The sequence below is a fragment of the Polypterus senegalus genome, chromosome 16, assembly GCF_016835505.1.
Source record: "Polypterus senegalus isolate Bchr_013 chromosome 16, ASM1683550v1, whole genome shotgun sequence".
In the NCBI taxonomy this organism is placed as follows: Eukaryota; Metazoa; Chordata; class Cladistia; order Polypteriformes; family Polypteridae; genus Polypterus; species Polypterus senegalus.
Window position 1 is genome coordinate 7,557,487 of NC_053169.1, and position 17,303 is coordinate 7,574,789.

A 17,303-nucleotide genomic window follows, 5' to 3' on the forward strand; every position below is an offset into this window, starting at 1 on the left:
TGAATGACTTTATTCTATAAATCTCAAGCCTGTTTAGTCCAATTATGTTACCTAATTACTAACTGATAATGCAAGTCCCACTCCCGTGTGGTCCAACTGTACGACCCAAGGCGTCTGTTCATTTCTTACTTCGCAGTCTCAAACCTCATTAATCCGACTCTGAAACCCTTGGAATTCAATTTTATGAGCGAGTTCGTCGGTTCATCCATCCATCCATCGATCATCCAACCCGCTATATCCTAACAACAGGGTCACGGGGGGTCTGCTGAGGCCAATCCCAGACAACACAGGGCACAAGGCAGGAAACAAACCCCGGGCAGGGTGCCAGCCCACCGCAGGGCACACACTAGGAACAATTTAGGATCGCCAATGCACCTGACCTGCATGTCTTTGGACTGCGAGAGGAAACTCGGTTAATTCATTTATGACCTAAACAGCAGAAGCCCACTCGCTCCCAATTCATTAGCCGGCTCATCTGTTAATTCATTTATGACATAAATCGCACATTCGCCGTCTCCACGTTTTATTAACTGATGAATCAGTGAACTCATTTATTACATAAATCTCAGGCCTGCTTAATCCAATTATATTAATGAGTTAATCCATTAATCGCTTTATTATATATCAGTCTGAATACCTTCTTAATCCCTTTATAGGACTTAGTCGTGCTTGAGAGTTTGTGAACCCTTTAGAATTTTCTAGATTTCTGCATAAATACGACCTAAAACTTCATCAGATCTTCACTCAAGTCCTAAAAGTAGATAAAGAGAAACCAGTTAAACAAATGAGACAAAAAAATTATACTTGGTCATTTATTTATTGAGGAAAATGATTGAATATTACATACTAGTGAGTGGCAAAAGTATGTGAACCTCACGGATGATCAGTTAGTTTGAAGGTCCGGTGTTTTCAATCAATGGGATGCCAATCAGGTGTGAGTGGACACCCTGTGTCATTTAAAGAACAGGATCTATCAAAGTCTGCTCTTCACAACACCTGTCTGTAGAAGTGTATCACGGCACGAACAAAGGAGATTTCTGAGGACCTCACAAAAACAGTTGTTGATGCTCATCAGGCTGGAAAAGGTTACCAAACCATCTCTACAGAGTTTGGACTCCACCAATCCACAGTCAGACAGATTGTGTACCAATGGAGGAAATTTAAGACCATTGTGACCCTCCGCAGGAGTGGTCGACCACCAAAGATCAGTCCAAGAGCAAGGCACACGTGTAATTGTCGGCGAGGTCACAAAGGACCCCAACTGAAGGTGTCTCTCACATCAGCTAATGTTCATGTTCATGAGTCCACCATCAGGAGAACACTCAACAACAATGGTGTGCATGGCAGGGTTGCAAGGAGAAAGCCACTGCTCTCCAAAGAAACATTGCTGCTCGTCTGCAGTTTGCTGAAGATCACGTTGACAAACCAGAAGGCTACTGGAAGAATGTTCTGTGGACGGATGAGACCAAAATAGAAATGAAAAGCGTTATGTTTGGAGAAAGGAAAACACTGCATTCCAGCATAAGAACCTCATCCCATCTGTGACACATGGTGGTGGGAGTATCAGGGTTTGGGCCTGTGTTACTGCATCTGGGTGAGGACGGCTTGCCTTCATTGATGGAACAATGAATTCTGAATGATATCAGAGAATTGTAAAGGAAAATGTCAGGACATCTGACCATGAACTGAATCTCAAGAGAAGGTGGGTCACGCAGCAAGACAACCACCCTAAGCACACAAGTCGTTCTACCAAAGAATGGTTAAAGAAGAAGAAAGTGAATGTTCTGGAATGGCCAAGTCAAAGTCCTGACCTCAATCCAATCGAAATGTTGTGGAAGGACCTGAAGTGAGCAGTTCATGTGAGGAAACCCACCAACATCCCAGAGTTGAAGCTGTTCTGTACGGAGGAATGGGCTCAGATTCCTGACGACTGGTGTGCAGGAATGATCAGAAGTTACCGGAAACGTTTAGTAAGGAGGGTCACACCAGACAGACACTGAAAGCAAAGGTTCACATACTTTTGCCACTCACTAATATGTAATATTTGATCATTTTCCTCAATAAATAAATGACCAAGTATAATATTTTGGTCTCATTTCTTTAACTGGTTTCTCTTTATCTACTTTTAGGACTTGAGTGAAGATCTGATGAAGTTTTAGGTCGTATTTACGCAGAAATATAGAAAACTAGCCAACCCGCGGCGTACCACACGCCGCATAATCGGGCCGGTTTTTTAATAATTTTTAAGCACAGGGAGAAAATTAACATTTGAAAAATCGGTAATGTAATAAATCAGCAAGAAAAGCAACATTGTAACAATGCACGGAACGAACCAACACACAATCGTCCGTGCGGCGCTCAGGGTGGAACGGGAGGAGAGGAGAAGGACGTCCACTCCGCTCCCTCCGTCATGCTAGCCTGCTGATTTCTCGTCCAGTATGCTCTGCCCGCTCATGTGCCCACCTCCACCTCGTCACTCGAGTCGTCATCTTTACACAGTCCAGATGCACCTGTGACTCACGTAGACTTTTCATTGCTCTGTGCGGTTTTGGCAGCTTTTCTATATATACGTGTAATCCACCAAGACACCCAACCACGGTGGGAGGGCGCTGTGTACAAAGTGCAGGAGCATCTAAGAAGACGCATGTTTGTCGTGGATGCGAATTGCTGTATGTAGCGTGTAAAACAGTTTGTTATGGTGCACGCGGTCGTGCGTCGTAACCGAAAACTCGTTTTTTTAAAGACTGCTCACTTCATTGTGTTTTAACCTCAGTTGTAAAGGAACGTTTTAAGGATCCTATGGGATACCCCTCACAAACAGTTTTACACGCCGCATATGGCGATTCACCTCCGCGAGAAACATGCCTCCATTAACAGTCAACGTGGGTCGGAGCTGCACGTGACCTCTACGACAGATAAATATAAATGACGCCGGTTTTTCTGTGTCGTCGCGTCCGAGTTGGTGGGCGTGGCTCTGTGAGTTGTCGTCGTATCCAATGGTCTTGGAGTTGGTGGGCGTGGCTCCTTCCTGCGTGCGCCATAGGTGTCTCACTTGTCGGCGGCTTAGTGAATCCATGCCCCTTCCGGCGTGCTTTCCATGGTTGTCTTGCCTTAGTGAATTATATATAGAGATTCTGAAGGGTTCACAAACTTTCAAGCACAACTGTAATTAATCAGTTCATCACATGAGCATCTCAAACCCGTGTTCTCGAACTTTATTAACTAATTCATCTGCGACTCATTTTTATTCTCCGCCATCTCTAACGCACTTGTTTCAGGTCATTTGTACACAGCGGCCTCAAACCTGGTTGATCCCGTGTTGCCCCTTTGATACGTTCGACATTCTCTGCCCGCTCCGTCACTCAAAAGCGCAAATTCTCTGTCGACGTTCCCTATTCGGCGTCCAGCTTTGGCACCCACACGAGAACGCCATCACTGGAGTCCTTAGAGACGCCTCTTTGCTTTTTAGCACTTCGGAGAGCCGCGTTCACGGCAGACTTTCCCCGTCGTCTGATTTCCCGACTGCCATTTCCATGTGGTGGGACGTCGATCGTTGAATGAAATCGTTCGCAGCTTCAGTCTCTTCTCCGTCTTACCGCCATGCTGCATGCTGATCCACATGTGAGGATTTTCTTCGTCTTTATGCTCGGATGTGTGCAGACTGTGGTCTTTGATCTTCTTCAGATGATCCTTCAAGTTCTCTTTGTTTGGATCATCTGCATCTCCAGTCCTGACGCCACGCTCTTCTTCATGTAGTCCGGCTTCTCGGATGATTTGCTCAGCACACAAACTGAATTCTGTAGGTGCGGCGGGAGAATACAGACCTTGGTGCCCACCCTTTATCTGTGACTTTAAGCCATTTCATATCCCCTCCTTGTGTCTGAACGGCTGCCCCTTGGTTCACGTTTCGATCTTCTGGGATTTCCATTCTTTGTAAAGTTGTCCGTAATCTGTTGTGATCCACACAGTCGAAGGCCTTTGCAACACCTTAGACGTCCTTCTGATGTTCTCTCCTCGTCTCACGTCGTTGATGACGTCTCTCGTTACACGTCCTTTTCTGAATCCCACCCCCCTACGATTAGCGGTTACATTTTTTTTTTGTGGAAACAACTCATTGAAGAGGATCACCCGGACCCTGAAGGGACCCCCATAACCGTTCAAGCTTCAGGGCCCTGAGAAATGTAGGACCACCACTAGGAGTTTCCAGAAACAAAATGGCCAAACCTGCAGTGGAATGCAAGTGAGTTCATCACGGCAGGCGTGTCCCACTCGCGGTTCAGGACCCTGCTTGGGGGGGTTTTGTGTGCATTTTGTAATTGGGTGACCACACACTCCACGGTGCCAGGGCTTTAACTGGCGGCTTGTGACGAGGACTTGGGCATCCTGCTGGTTTATTTCATAGCCTCCACACCGCACTGTCCACTGAAACTCAACTGTGTCGAATAACAACTGGGGGGACTGGGCGGCCAGCTGTTTTACTGGTTTTGGTTTCCATTTGTTTCTTGTATGCTGACATTGTGTTTGTTTGTAGTCTTTGTTAGGATTCCACACTGAGAAGTTTCATCTTATTTGATGTTTTCTGCAGCAAACTCCTGCCACGGTCCTGTATAACAGAAGGATTTCATATAGCGCCTTTCCATCCCGATGTCACGCTGTGTGTGTGCAGTAATGTCAGTGTAAGATGGGCTCTGGCAAATGAGCAGTCCCGGGGCAGTGCCAGGCACTTGGGGGTACAACGGTGTGCCACTTTGAAGATGTGCGCCCTTTGTGTCTCTCACTGCAGGTGTCCAGTAAGAGCGTCCATAAAACCCCGATGAGCTGTGTGGCCCACAGCTGGAACATGTCTGGCATTCGCTGGGCATCTCTGTCGGGCAAGGAGCGCCTGTACGGTGGGCTTTCATCAAAGTCTGGGCTGTCCAGTGGCTGGTCACCCGAGCTCAGCTTCAGTCCGGAGAAAGAAGCAGAAGAAATGGAGCATCAGAGTGAAGAAGTAAGAGGAGCTTTGGGGCGGCTCTGAGGCTTGTTGCTTGTCTGGAGCATCTCTGGATCTTATATAGCGCCTTACATTGTGTACCTGTCTGATGCTGCGACTTGTGTGTCTGTTTTATAAAGTCCTCAATGCTGTGGATGTACAAGAGAATTCATTGTCTTCGTCACCTATTGTCTTTCATTGTGCCTGCTGCAGGGCAGCCTTCCTATTTATCTGTCTGTCTATTAGATAGATAGATAGATATGAAAGGCACTATATAATAGATAGATATAAAAGGCGCTATATATCTATCTATCTATCTATCTATCTATCTATCTATCTATCTATCTATCTATCATATAGTGCCTTTCATTTCTATCTATCTATCTATCTATCTATCTATCTATCTATCTATCTATCTATCTATCCTGCTGACTATACTAAAGTATATATCTATTTGTTTGTCTGTCTGTCATATAGCGCCTTTCCTCTCTGTGTATCTAACTCTTATTTTGTGCCCTCTGTGTCTATTCTATAGCACCTTTCATATCCATCTACCTCTGCTCTCTACATCATCATTTTATTTTGTGACCTTTAATCTTGGTGGCTGAGTGTCATTGTCACACATTGTCACATGTCCCCTCCTCTGACGTCATATTTTTCTGTTTTCCCTCATTTTTTTTTTTTTTTTTTAGTTTATCACATAACCCGTTGGTGCCAAAGTGTTTTTAAATGAAGTCTGCTCACCCCACTCTGCCCTACAGTATAGTGCCACCCCTCGGGTCCCTTGTGTTGACTTTCTATGCACAGAATGAGGTGTGGAGTGACTGAATATTCAAGGTTGGCTCTTTGACCCACTGGGTCACTGGATGGAGTCGACTTCGTGCCCTCAGTGTAGGGCATTGAGCTTTAAGCAGCACAGTAGAGCGCCCCCTTGTGTCTGCACTGAGACTGCGCTCTGCTCCCTGTAGTCCAGATTGATGTTCTGGCTGCCCGAGGGCCTTTGTGGCTGCAGCTCTGACCACCTTGTGCCGTCCTGCTGGCCGTTTACGGTTTGCCCAGATGGAGTGACGGGTGGCAGCTGCTCTCTTGATTCTCTTTTTTCTTCTCCTTTTAATTCACCTCTGGTTGTTCTTGTTTTTGTTGCTTTGTTTATGTAGGCAAGTCTCATTCTCACCATCGATTTCACTGTGTAGTTTTGTTGTAAATCATTTTTTTTTTTATTTCTTGATGAGTTCATTCTTAGTGAGGGTTTCATGTGACCCGTCAACACAAGCAGCTCTGTGGCTCCCCTCGATGTGGCGTTTGTACGTCCTCTCCATGTTTGTGTGGATTTCCTCCTGCACTTCCTTTTCATTATACACACCTGAATGTCCCGCGGTGGGCTGGCCCTGCTGAGGTGACCCCAAGTAGGAGGTCCAGGAGGAGGACAGTAAATGTGGACTGACTGGCTTCTGTTTCAGGGTCCCACTGCCAAGTGTGTGGGCAACACTGCTGGTACAGAAGAGGACACCATGAGACGAGTTCCTCCAAGCCCAGTGCTGACTGAAAAGGAAAAAGGCCCCCCGACGGCGATGTCCCTCAAGGGTGCCCACCTGATCCCCCACACGCCCAGCGAGAGGAGCCCTGGAAGAGCACCACTGAAGGTGAGAGGACACCCCTTAGTGTGCGCCATTGCTGTCTGCTTCACGTTTGAAGGAGTCTGGCCAAATTGAAAAGACTCGAACACGCGGGTACCTGTGAGGGGCAATCCGATCCACTTTACTGGTTTGATGTTATCTGAAATACTCAAAGTGAATCGATTGAGTTAATTAGGTTATTAGGGGAAAAATACTGTGCATGAATCGCATCACAAATATAAAATCAAATAATTCATTCAGATAATAATCAAATAATTCATAATTATATCAAATAATTCATTCAGATAATAAATCATAATAATAGTCAAATAATTCATTCAGATAATAATCAAATCATAATAATCAAATAATTCATAATTATATCAAATAATTAATTCAGATAATAATCAAATAATTAATTCATTCAGATAATAATCAAATAATAATCAAATAATTAATTCCTAATTATATCAAATAATTCAGATAATAATCAAATCATAATAATCAAATAATTCATAATTATATCAAATAATAATCAAGTGATAATAAATAATTCATATAATATCCAAGTGATAATTAAATAATTCATAATTATATCAAATAATAATAATAAAATAATTCAGATAATTATCAAATCATCATAATCAAATAATTTTTTCATAATTAATATAAATATATAAATATTAAACATGCTGATAATGTGTGTCACATGACCGTATTCTGTTGAAATGCACAATGAGTGCCAACAAAGTTCAAACACTCAAATCAAATGAGATGTTAGGAACTGAATGACTGAGAGTCGTGTGCCTCATTCTCGGGTAACGATTACTGAGGAGGGAATTCCGCCAAATTTGCTTTGCCTTGCATTTTGTACAATTGTGGAAAGGTTCGAGAATTTTGCAGAACTCAATGAAATGCCTTGAGGTCAAAGGGGACGGAAGAACTGAAGTTTTTTTGAGTGTCTCATAACAATAATCTGTTTATTTATTTATATACCTTGGGTGGCTGTCACTGTTACTGCCTGATCTGCGCTACACCGCGAGAAGCTGAATGCGCTTAATCCAGCAGTGAAGACACAACGCATAATGAACCTACCAAGAAGTACAAAGTGTTTTCATAAAATTCTCACTATGGTCAGCTAATGAAAATATTGTGAGTTGTGCATCCGCAAATCTGGCTGGAGTGCCGATCAGCTAGTGGCATCACACATGCGTGTATACGAAAGAAATTATTAATGTGTGGGAGAAGCTGATTGGCTGGCGCTGTAAAGTGTGACGTGCAGTACGATTACAGTGCGCATGTGTGAAAGTTCTAGCCGTGCCTGATGCATGATTCTCGTTCATTTGATCTGAGAAGTGAATCACGGAATTGTTACCTGAGAAGCAATTGCACAATTCTCGTTGACTTCTGATTTTTGACCATATTTACCGCACACTTTACAAAGTGATTCATGTCATACAATACGATTTGCCAGCATATTTATCATTAATGTAATAAACATTTTAATTAAATAAATCGTTTTGTTTTTCCGTTGGGTGAATCGATTCACTTAAATGCGTAGTTGAGAAGAACTGAATCGGCGAAGTGAATGGCAATGCCCCTCGCTGATCCCACGTTCACTCGATGCCATCTTGTGCTTTACAGCTGCACATCCGAGTGTCGACTCTGAATGGGAGCCTTGGCGTCAGCATCGCCGGAGGGAAGGGGTCCCCACCGTACAAGGAGAACAAAGAGGTAAACACAGCGACATCGCTGCCCCACCAGGTCCTCTCAGGCCCCTCGAGGAGACGACGGCCTAACGGGGAAACCTCGAGAGGCCATCAGCTGAGGCCAGCCATGTCGTGCCAAGTGGGTGACCCTGCTGCCCGGGTGCCATTCCATCTCCCTCACTCCGCTCTCCACATTCTCAGGAGGCTCCCCGTCTGACGGCTTCTTCTTTCTCACAGGGAGTTTTCATCTCTCGCATTTCAAGGAGAGGAGCGGCAGACGTGGCGGGCGTCCAAGTTGGCGACCAAGTGTTAGAGGTTGGCGAGTTCAGATTTCTTTAAACGCTTCATATATTTTTTTATTTTTCTTCTGTTTGGTTCCATGCCCTCCTCACTTTGTCAGATTTGTGCCACAATTTGTTTGAAAGGTTCTTCTGGACGATTGTGTCACCTCGTGTGTGTGCTGTGAATGGCCAGGCAGCTGATGGACCGTCACTTGATGCCAAGTGCTGGATAGCCTGCATTGAGCCGCATCCTCTTTTTGTGTGTTTGGTGGTCTTTTCAAGGCTTGGCATTAGGAATTCTCCAGCTTTGTCTTGTACTGCTCTTTCCAGCTGGCATAAATGATGACACCAAACAGGAAAATGGATGGTTGGGAGGGGGGTGGTGGACAAGCCGCTAGATGGATGAACAGATTATGGTGGTGATGGAATATCCAAGGGTTAATGATGACCAGGATTTGGAAGTTAACCTGCGGGGGGAGCAAAAGAAAAGAGCGGAGAAGTTGAAAGATTGAAGACCAGACGTCAGCGGAGAGAGTCGACCGCGTCATTGAGAGGCTTACTTACCACAGCAGTGACATTCATGTCCTCCTATGAAGTCAGTAGATGGGCTGGGAGAGCGTGGGGGGTCATGAGGTCGCTGGAAAGGAGTGTGTGGCGCTCCTGATATCTCTATAAAAGGATGAAGGTCCAAGTCTTTAGAGTCCTGGTGCCCCCTGTTTGTGAGACCTGAGTTTAAGACTGGACCCCTTCACGTGGGTCTCTTCAGAGGGTCCTTGGATGGATGGATGAGAAGGTGGCAGGCAATGCAGTGAGTTCAGATCCCACTACTGACACCAGTGTGTGACCCTCAGCAGGTCCCTTCTCCTGCCTGCACTCCATCTGAGCAAAACAAAATGAAACACAACCAATCGTATCACTCAAATCTAATCAGACGTGAACATATAGACGGGTAAATGGATGGTGGATGGATAGACTGGGGGTGCGTGAGTGGATTTAGGAAGAGATGGTTGGGTGAATGGAGAAGTAGAGGAATGAATAGATGGGTGGAGGTGTGGACAAGATGGATGGATAGACCTGACATGAAATTAGGTTAACGAAGAAATGTGTGGATGGATGGATGAGTGAAAAGGAAAATCACTGAATGGGCAAATTGATGGGTGACCAGGGGAGCAGATAGATGGGTGGATGGATGGATTGAGAAGAGGCAGGTGGTGCAGCCCAGCAGTTGAGGCTTTAGACTTCAAACCCTGAGGTGGTGAGTTCAGATCCTACTACTGACACCAGTGTGTGACCCTCAGCTGGTCCCTTCTCCTGCCTGGGCTCCAGTAACGTTTGTAAGTCACCTCGGACAAAGTGTCACTCCGTCTGCCAGCCCAATGAGACGTGTCAGCGATTATGTGGGGTTGTATCAAACCTAAAGGAGGGGTGGACGAAGGCTCGGACAGAGAGGTGGGTCGGTCAGCCATTGCTTTAAGCTTTGGGTCGGGTCTCAGGTTGCCACCATTGGCTCGTGAGTTAGCGTTGTATTTAATGGTGATGAGTCACAGATGGTATGTGAAGTGGGCTGCGGTGGGTCGCCGTGGGTTGATTCAGTAATGATGTTGCTCAGATGTTTGTCCTCGATTATCCCGCACCTTCCGACGATTCTAAGAGGGGATGACTGCTATTACCATCGGCCACAATTCTCCAAGTGAGAAGGTTCTATCACACCTCTGGTGGGCTCCATTTATAGGCCTCAGCCCAGGTGCCCTGCATGTGAGGAGACCCGCTGCTGCTGCCAACATGCCTGAGGATTATTGCCTTCCATAATTTGATGCTTATGGAGCTTCCTGGATCATAAATGAACGGAGTATTTGGGGGTCTCCATCCATGACTGGGGATTCTGCTGTTTCCAAACATAACTAGCTGGTCGAGTGGAGTGCTGTGGTTGGCTGGCATGGCTACGGTTCCTGGCAATGCAGGGCAGAACCTGGCATGGAGGGGCATCATTTGGGTTTACTTCACATGTTCACAAGTTTATTAGTATAAAGAACACAGCTGAGACCCCATTATGTCTACAAAGTCACATCTGGTGTGTGTTCTTTGTTTTTGAGGTGAACGGAATGAACTTTGAAGACGTCACTCACTACGAGGCGGTGAACGCCCTGAAGAACGCCGGCAGCTCCATCAAGATTGTGGTCCTGAGAGGGGGGCCGACCATCACAGAGAATCGCCAAACCGCTAAGCCGGAGGTCGAGGCGGTGGGCCGACTGAGGGAATATGAGCCGGAGGAGGATGAAAGCGCGAGCTGGGGCTGTCCGTCAAAGTACCACACCGAGTTTCAATTGGACAACGGGGTGGTGGGCGGAGTCTGCAATGGAGACACAGCGGTAAGTGGCAGCCTGGAGGAGTTAAAGGGCCCTTTGATTGGCCTGGCTGGACCCCCAACTCCATGTTCTGAAGTCCGAGAAAAATGTTAATGAAAGGGGTGAGAAATACGTGTGAGGATCGACACCCGAGACGCTAAGTAAAAATCACAAGCCATCAGTCAGAAACCAAATCACAAAAAAACAAGCAGAAAAATCGTACAGCAAACGTTAAATCGACCCAAACTCGGATGAGAAGGGAACGCCACTGGTGACCCTTTAGTCAGGGGTCGTATCGATGACCTCACGTGTGTCGTACACTCCCGGGGAATCCTGGGAAATCCCTTAGCCGACACGAGACTCACAAAACTGTTGTGCTCGCCAGAATCCAACGTGACGTCATGAAGAAATGGAATGAAGATAGCAAGAAACGACCTTGAGGTCAGACCCCCAAGATAGACGCGTAGACGTCTTAAAAAACGCTTTGTAGAATGAAGGAAATCCACCAGTCATACAGTAACACTCCAGACGCAGGCTATGAGGGCCGCACTAAAAGCCAGGCGTAAATGTCACGAGAAAAGGGAGACCCTGAAAACCCCTGGCCCCTAACACCAAACGCCACGAATCTCTAAATGTAAAGATTTTAATAACAAAAATATTCCAAAAAGGCAGAGCAGGAATCCAAGCAAAACCAGTCCACAATCCCCCCCATCACGTTCTTCATGGGTCGGCCTACTCGAACGCCCTACGCTTAACACACACACACACACACACACTCAGCACTGCCATGAAATGGAGAATCTGAACCTTCTGAGCGTCTCCTGGGACTCCAACTACAACGTAGCGATTGAGAAGCCAAATTAAAAAAGGGGGGCTTTTGGTTCATCTTGCGAACGTGGCAGTGAATGCGCTCTGCTCCACGAAGTACAGGCGTCCCGTCAGGCGCTGGCACCCATTGAATGTGAGGAGAGGCCATTCAGTCCATCAGGCTAAGAGCTGGGATGTCCCAAAGTCTCCTCCAGATCCTCCTTAATGGTTTCAACCCCCATGTCTTGCTAGTTTTGTTTCAGATTCCCACAACTCTTTGTGTTAAGAAGTTCTCCTTAATTGATTTCCAGTCTTGTCCACGAGTATGTGATTCACCGTTAACTTAAAGGAATTCTACTGTTTCCTGCCTTGCGCCCTGTGCTGGCTGGGATTGGCTCCAGCAGACCCCCGTGACCCTGTAGTTAGGATATAGTGGGTTGGGCACTGACTGACTGACTGACTGACTGACTCACTGGCTATACTGGATCTACTTTATCAACGCCTCTGAGGATTTTGAAGACCTGGATGAGGTCCCCACGCCGTCTCCTCTGTCACAGTCCGACTCCTCGTTGCTCTCCTCTGAGCCGCTTCAGGAGCTGTTATGTCGCTCTTGTAGTGTGGCGACCGGAACTGCGCCCAAAACACCAGATGTGGTCTCACTAGTGCATTAATATCGTGTCTCCATTTCTATTCCACCCTAACGTTTTCATCGCTGCTGCACGTTGCTCAGACGATGAAAACGTTGTGTTAACGCGAACCCTAAATCCCTTCCAGGGGCCGCTCCCCTGTAGCTCAGTGTCTGCCATCTTGTATTTTGCCCGCGTGTAGCACTTTTCACTTTTCTCTCATGTTCCAGGTGTTCGCCCAGCTGTGATGCTCACCCGACTCTTTCTGAATTGCGGTTGCTGCCTCCTCAGTGTCTGCCATTCCTGCAAATTTCACAAGTTTCTTAACTACCCCAGAATTAGTGTCATTAATATAAATCAGAAAAAGTAACGAGGGTCCGAGGTCAAGACCCCCTGAGGGACTCCACTGAAGACCTCACTTCACTCTCCTGTTCTCTGTGCTCTTTGTCTCCTGCCGGTTAACCAACCGCAAGTCCAGTTCTGTAAGTCACTGGCATCTCTGAAGTGGGACGACCGAGTCACAGTTTTTGTGGACGTCAATGTCATTTCTGTCATAAGCTTTGTTTTTGTCAACCGTTGTAGTTGTCTGTTCAAAAAAAAAAAATCTGAGTTTGACTTGATGGACCTTCCTCTTATAAACCCATGCTGGCTGTTATTTAGTGTGCTGATGGTACACCTCAAGCATTTGCAGAAATAAACGTCATTGCACATGTCATTCCAAATGATGACACATCACAAACATTGTCACCACTTTTACAGTATGAATCTCATACCAAATGGCATATAGCAGAGACCCATACATTTATCATTCCAACAGATGGCACATCACAAGGTACTGTAAAATAAAAAAAACATCTTGTGTTTGAGCTCAAATGGCATTTAACAGAGACCAATGCATTGCATTTATCATTCCAACAGATGGTACACCTCAAGCATTTGCAGAAATTAAAGGCATCGCACATGTCATTCCAAATGCCATTTATGTTGCTCAAAGGATTAAAATGTTGTGTTAACGTGAACCCCTAAATCCCTTCCAGGGGCCGCTCCCCTGTAGCTCAGTGTCTGCCATCTTGTATTTTGCCCACGTGTAGCACTTTGCACTTTTCTCTCGTGTTCCAGGTGTTCGCCCAGCTGTGATGCTCACCCGACTCTGAATTGCGGTTGCTGCCTCCTCAGTGTCTGCCATTCTTGCAAATTTCACAAGTTTACTAATTACAACAGAATCGGAGTCATTAATATAAATCAGAAAAAGTAACGAGGGTCCGAGGTCAAGACCCCCTGAGGGACTCCACTGAAGACCTCACTTCACTCTCCTGTTCTCTGTGCTCCTTGTCTCCTGCCGGTTAACCAACCGCAAGTCCAGTTCTGTAAGTCACCGGCATCTCTGAAGTGGGACGACCGAGTCGCAGTTTTTGTGGACGTCAATGTCATTTCTGTCATAAGCTTTGTTTTTGTCAACTGTTGTAGTTGCCTGTTCAAAAAAAAAAATCTAAAAGCTTGGCTTGATGGACCTTCCTCTTATAAACCCATGCCGGCTGTTATTTAGTGTGCTGTTGTGCCTGCGATAGGCAGGTCATTGTCATTCCAACAGATGGTGCATCACAAACATTAGCACTGCTTTTACAAATCCCGTACCAAATGGCATATCACAGAGTCCTGGGAATGCATTGCATTTATCATTCCAACAGATGGCACATCACAAATGTTTGTAGCTGTAACCGGCCAAAACTGATTTTAGGACAAACTAGTTCAGACTAGGCCAAAGCAGTTTCTCCAAAGCATGATTAGATGAACCTTTATGAAATGTGCTGCCTGCAAATCTCAAATGGAAACAACACACTGGGCACAGACGTCCCGTGGAGCTCCTGTTGAAGAAGGGTTCATTTTGAAGTCCTTAATAATAATAATAATTCATTACATTTATATAGCGCTTTTCTCAGTACTCAAAGCACTATCCACAGAGGGAGGAACCGGGAAGCGAACCCACAATCTTCCACAATCTCCTTATGGATAAAGAAATTAATAAAAGGCTTGAATTGTCTTTAAAGAAAAGTTAACTGGAAATTTGGAATGAAAGTGAACCTCACGGACACAGAAAGAGACTAGTCAAGTGTCTGGCGCCCAGCCTCAGAACGTGGTAACTCACAGCATTGTGGTCGCCCACCAGATGGCGCTCTAAACTTTGTCTTTGCCTTCCTGTTTCAGGGCTCCCTGATGGCAGAAGACAATTTAACTGATGGCAGCCCAGAGGCTTCAACCACAAGCAGTGCAGCTCCAGTTGTGAAAAGCACGATGACGGTAAGGGTTTCAGTTAAAGAAATTAAAAAAAAACAAACACGTCAATCATTCAACTCCGTGTTACTTTAGGGAATTTGAAGTGAATGGAATTGACGAGGTTTGTTCTGCCCTCATCAGAACTGTTCAGATGTTCTAAGCAGACTACTTGGTTTTCTTTTATATTCCATTTTTATTCACCAAAGTGTCTTCTGGAGGTGGATACCCACCTTAACATGAGGATCAATGTCTTGTGTGTCCGTTCGGTAGCTAATGTTTGTCGCTCCAACAGAAGGCACATCACAAACATTTGTAGCAATAACATGCATTGCATTTGTCATTCCAGCAGATGGGCTATCAAAAAACATTACCACTGCTTTTGCAAATCCCATACCAAATGGCACATGACAGAGACCTATGTGATGCATTTGCCATTCCAACAGAGGGCACACCACAAATGTTTGTAGCTCTTACCAACCAAGCCTGATTTTAGGATAAAATAGTTGAGAATTGGCCAAAGCAGTTTCTCCAAAGCATGACTAGATGAACCTAGTCCGAACTAGATTATCCTGAAATTAATGTCGAGCTCCCAAGACAAAATAATTTGTCCCATTTTAAATTAACTTGGCCTGCAGTCACACTTTACTAGACTAAACCGATTCATCCTATTGTGCTTCGGACAAACTGACTTGGCCTGGCCTAAACTAGTTTGTCCTATAATCCGGTTTGGTCAGTATCATAGCAATAAAATACATTCCATATGTCATTCCAACAAAGGGTGCATTACAAACAATGACACTGCTTTCATGAATCCTGTACCAAGTGGCATATAATGCAGACCCATGCGTTGTATTTATCATTCCAACAGATGGTACGCCTCAAGCATTTGCAGAAATAAAAGGCATTGCACATGTCATTCCAAATGATGACACATCACAAACATTGTCACTGCTTTTATGAATCTCATACCAAATGGCATATAGCAGAGACCTATGCATTGCACTTAGCATGCCAACAGATGCCGAATCACAAACATTAAAACTGAAGGTACTGTAAAATAAAAAAAACAAATCTTGTGTTTGAGCTCAAATAGCATTTAACAGAGACCTACGCATTGCATTTACCATTCCAACAGACCACGCATCACAAACATCGGCACAGTTTTTATGAATCCCATAACAAATGGTATATAACAGAGACCTAAGCATTGCATTTATCATTCCAATAGATGGCACATCACAAAAATTTCTAGTAATAAAATGCATAGCATTTGTCATTACAATAGATGTCACATCACAAACATTAATTCTGAAGGTACTGTAAAATAAAAACTTCTTGTGTTTGAACTCAAACAGCTTATAGCAGAGACTTATGTATTGCATGTATCATTCCAACAGATGGCGCATCACAAACATTGGCACAGCTTTTACAAATCCCATACCGAATGGCATATAACAGAGACCTAAGCATTGCATTTATCATTCCAACGGATGGCAGATCACAAACATTTGAAGAAGTAAAATGCATTGCATATGCCATTCCAACAGATGGTGTATCACAAACATTTGTAGTAATGCATTTTATTTCTACAAATTCTTGTGATGCGCCGTAAGTTGGAATGACAAATGCAATACATTTTATTAATACATGCATCACAAAATATTTTTCAAAAGATGGTACACTGCAAGTGTTTACCGCTGAGATCTGCGTTGATTATTTAGACATCAACTGTCTTAGATGGGTAGCACAGCCAGGTTAACAGTATGTTCATAAAAACTCATGTTATGAGCATGTGACTGGATGACTTGACCTGTGGGTTATGCCACTTGATGAATGTGAGATCTGTTTCCTTGGCTAAATTTGATTTTATTTCCTGTTATCAAACGTTGGTCAGCATGGTCACCTATTCTACCAGAAAAAGTGTTATCTTCATTCTTCATGAAACCGTGAGATATTTATTTTTTCTTTTCTCAACCAACATTACAAATAAATCAATTTTGAGTGAAGTTTTCCTTCACAGCATCCAGCAGTGCCCAGCAGTGTGCTGTAGCTGCCAGCCAAAACCCGAGTGAACACTCTGTCCCCTTTGTCTTCCTTGATTTCTCCCCAAGATTCCTCGGATCATTCTTACGCACCCTTCAACTTCGGATGAGGATGTGGAGCAGCTGACTCAGGACCCCGACGAGGATGAACTCGATGATCTTGATGGTGCAGACTCTCCGGATGGCCCAAACTACTTCAATCATGCCTTCTAGCCCTCCTTCAAGGACCTCCGGCCCGGAGTGAGACGGACTTTGATGGGGCACATTGGTGTAAATATGTCGTGAAAAATTAAATACGCCTTACCAGGACATACATGTGGGAGGGAAACGAGCCCAAACATCTGCAGGAGTTACAGTGGTCACAATGATGTGTGCCAGCTGGATTGTGTCAATAAAACATTTCACTAGTAAGTAAGCGAGTGTGCCTTCCTTAGAAAAGTCTTATAAATCACCTGGCGTGGCACCAGAGGGCAGCACTGTCGTGTTGTTGCTGCATCGTCTTGGGCTCAGCAGCTTTTTTCAGTGTGGTGTTTGCATGTCCTCCTGTGTCACAGAGGGGTGCCTTCCCAAGTTTCTAAAGAGGTGTCGGTTTAGGTAACCTCCTTAGTATAATCCGTAGCATCTCTTGGGC

The 17,303-nt window shown here is 45.0% G+C and overlaps 1 protein-coding gene across 1 annotated transcript; it reads left to right on the plus strand.

The window, feature by feature from the left end:
- The first annotated feature begins 10,680 nt into the window (after positions 1-10,680).
- Positions 10,681-16,966, plus strand: LOC120516955. Its single transcript, XM_039738994.1, has 3 exons — positions 10,681-10,947; positions 14,562-14,654; positions 16,742-16,966. The coding sequence occupies exons 1-3, from the start codon at positions 10,681-10,683 to the stop codon at positions 16,883-16,885; spliced, it is 504 nt and encodes a 167-aa protein (XP_039594928.1). The 3' UTR covers positions 16,886-16,966.
- Positions 16,967-17,303: the final 337 nt, after the last annotated feature.

What these genes read in the sequence shown, in the direction of transcription:
- LOC120516955 (XM_039738994.1), top strand. Translation starts at nt 10,681, where the DNA reads ATGAACTTTGAAGACGTCACTCACTACGAGGCGGTGAACGCCCTGAAG. An exon ending in TCTGCAATGGAGACACAGCG is followed by an intron (nt 10,948 to 14,561) that starts GTAAGTGGCAGC and finishes TTCCTGTTTCAG; the next exon opens with GGCTCCCTGATGGCAGAAGA. An exon ending in TTGTGAAAAGCACGATGACG is followed by an intron (nt 14,655 to 16,741) that starts GTAAGGGTTTCA and finishes TTTCTCCCCAAG; the next exon opens with ATTCCTCGGATCATTCTTAC.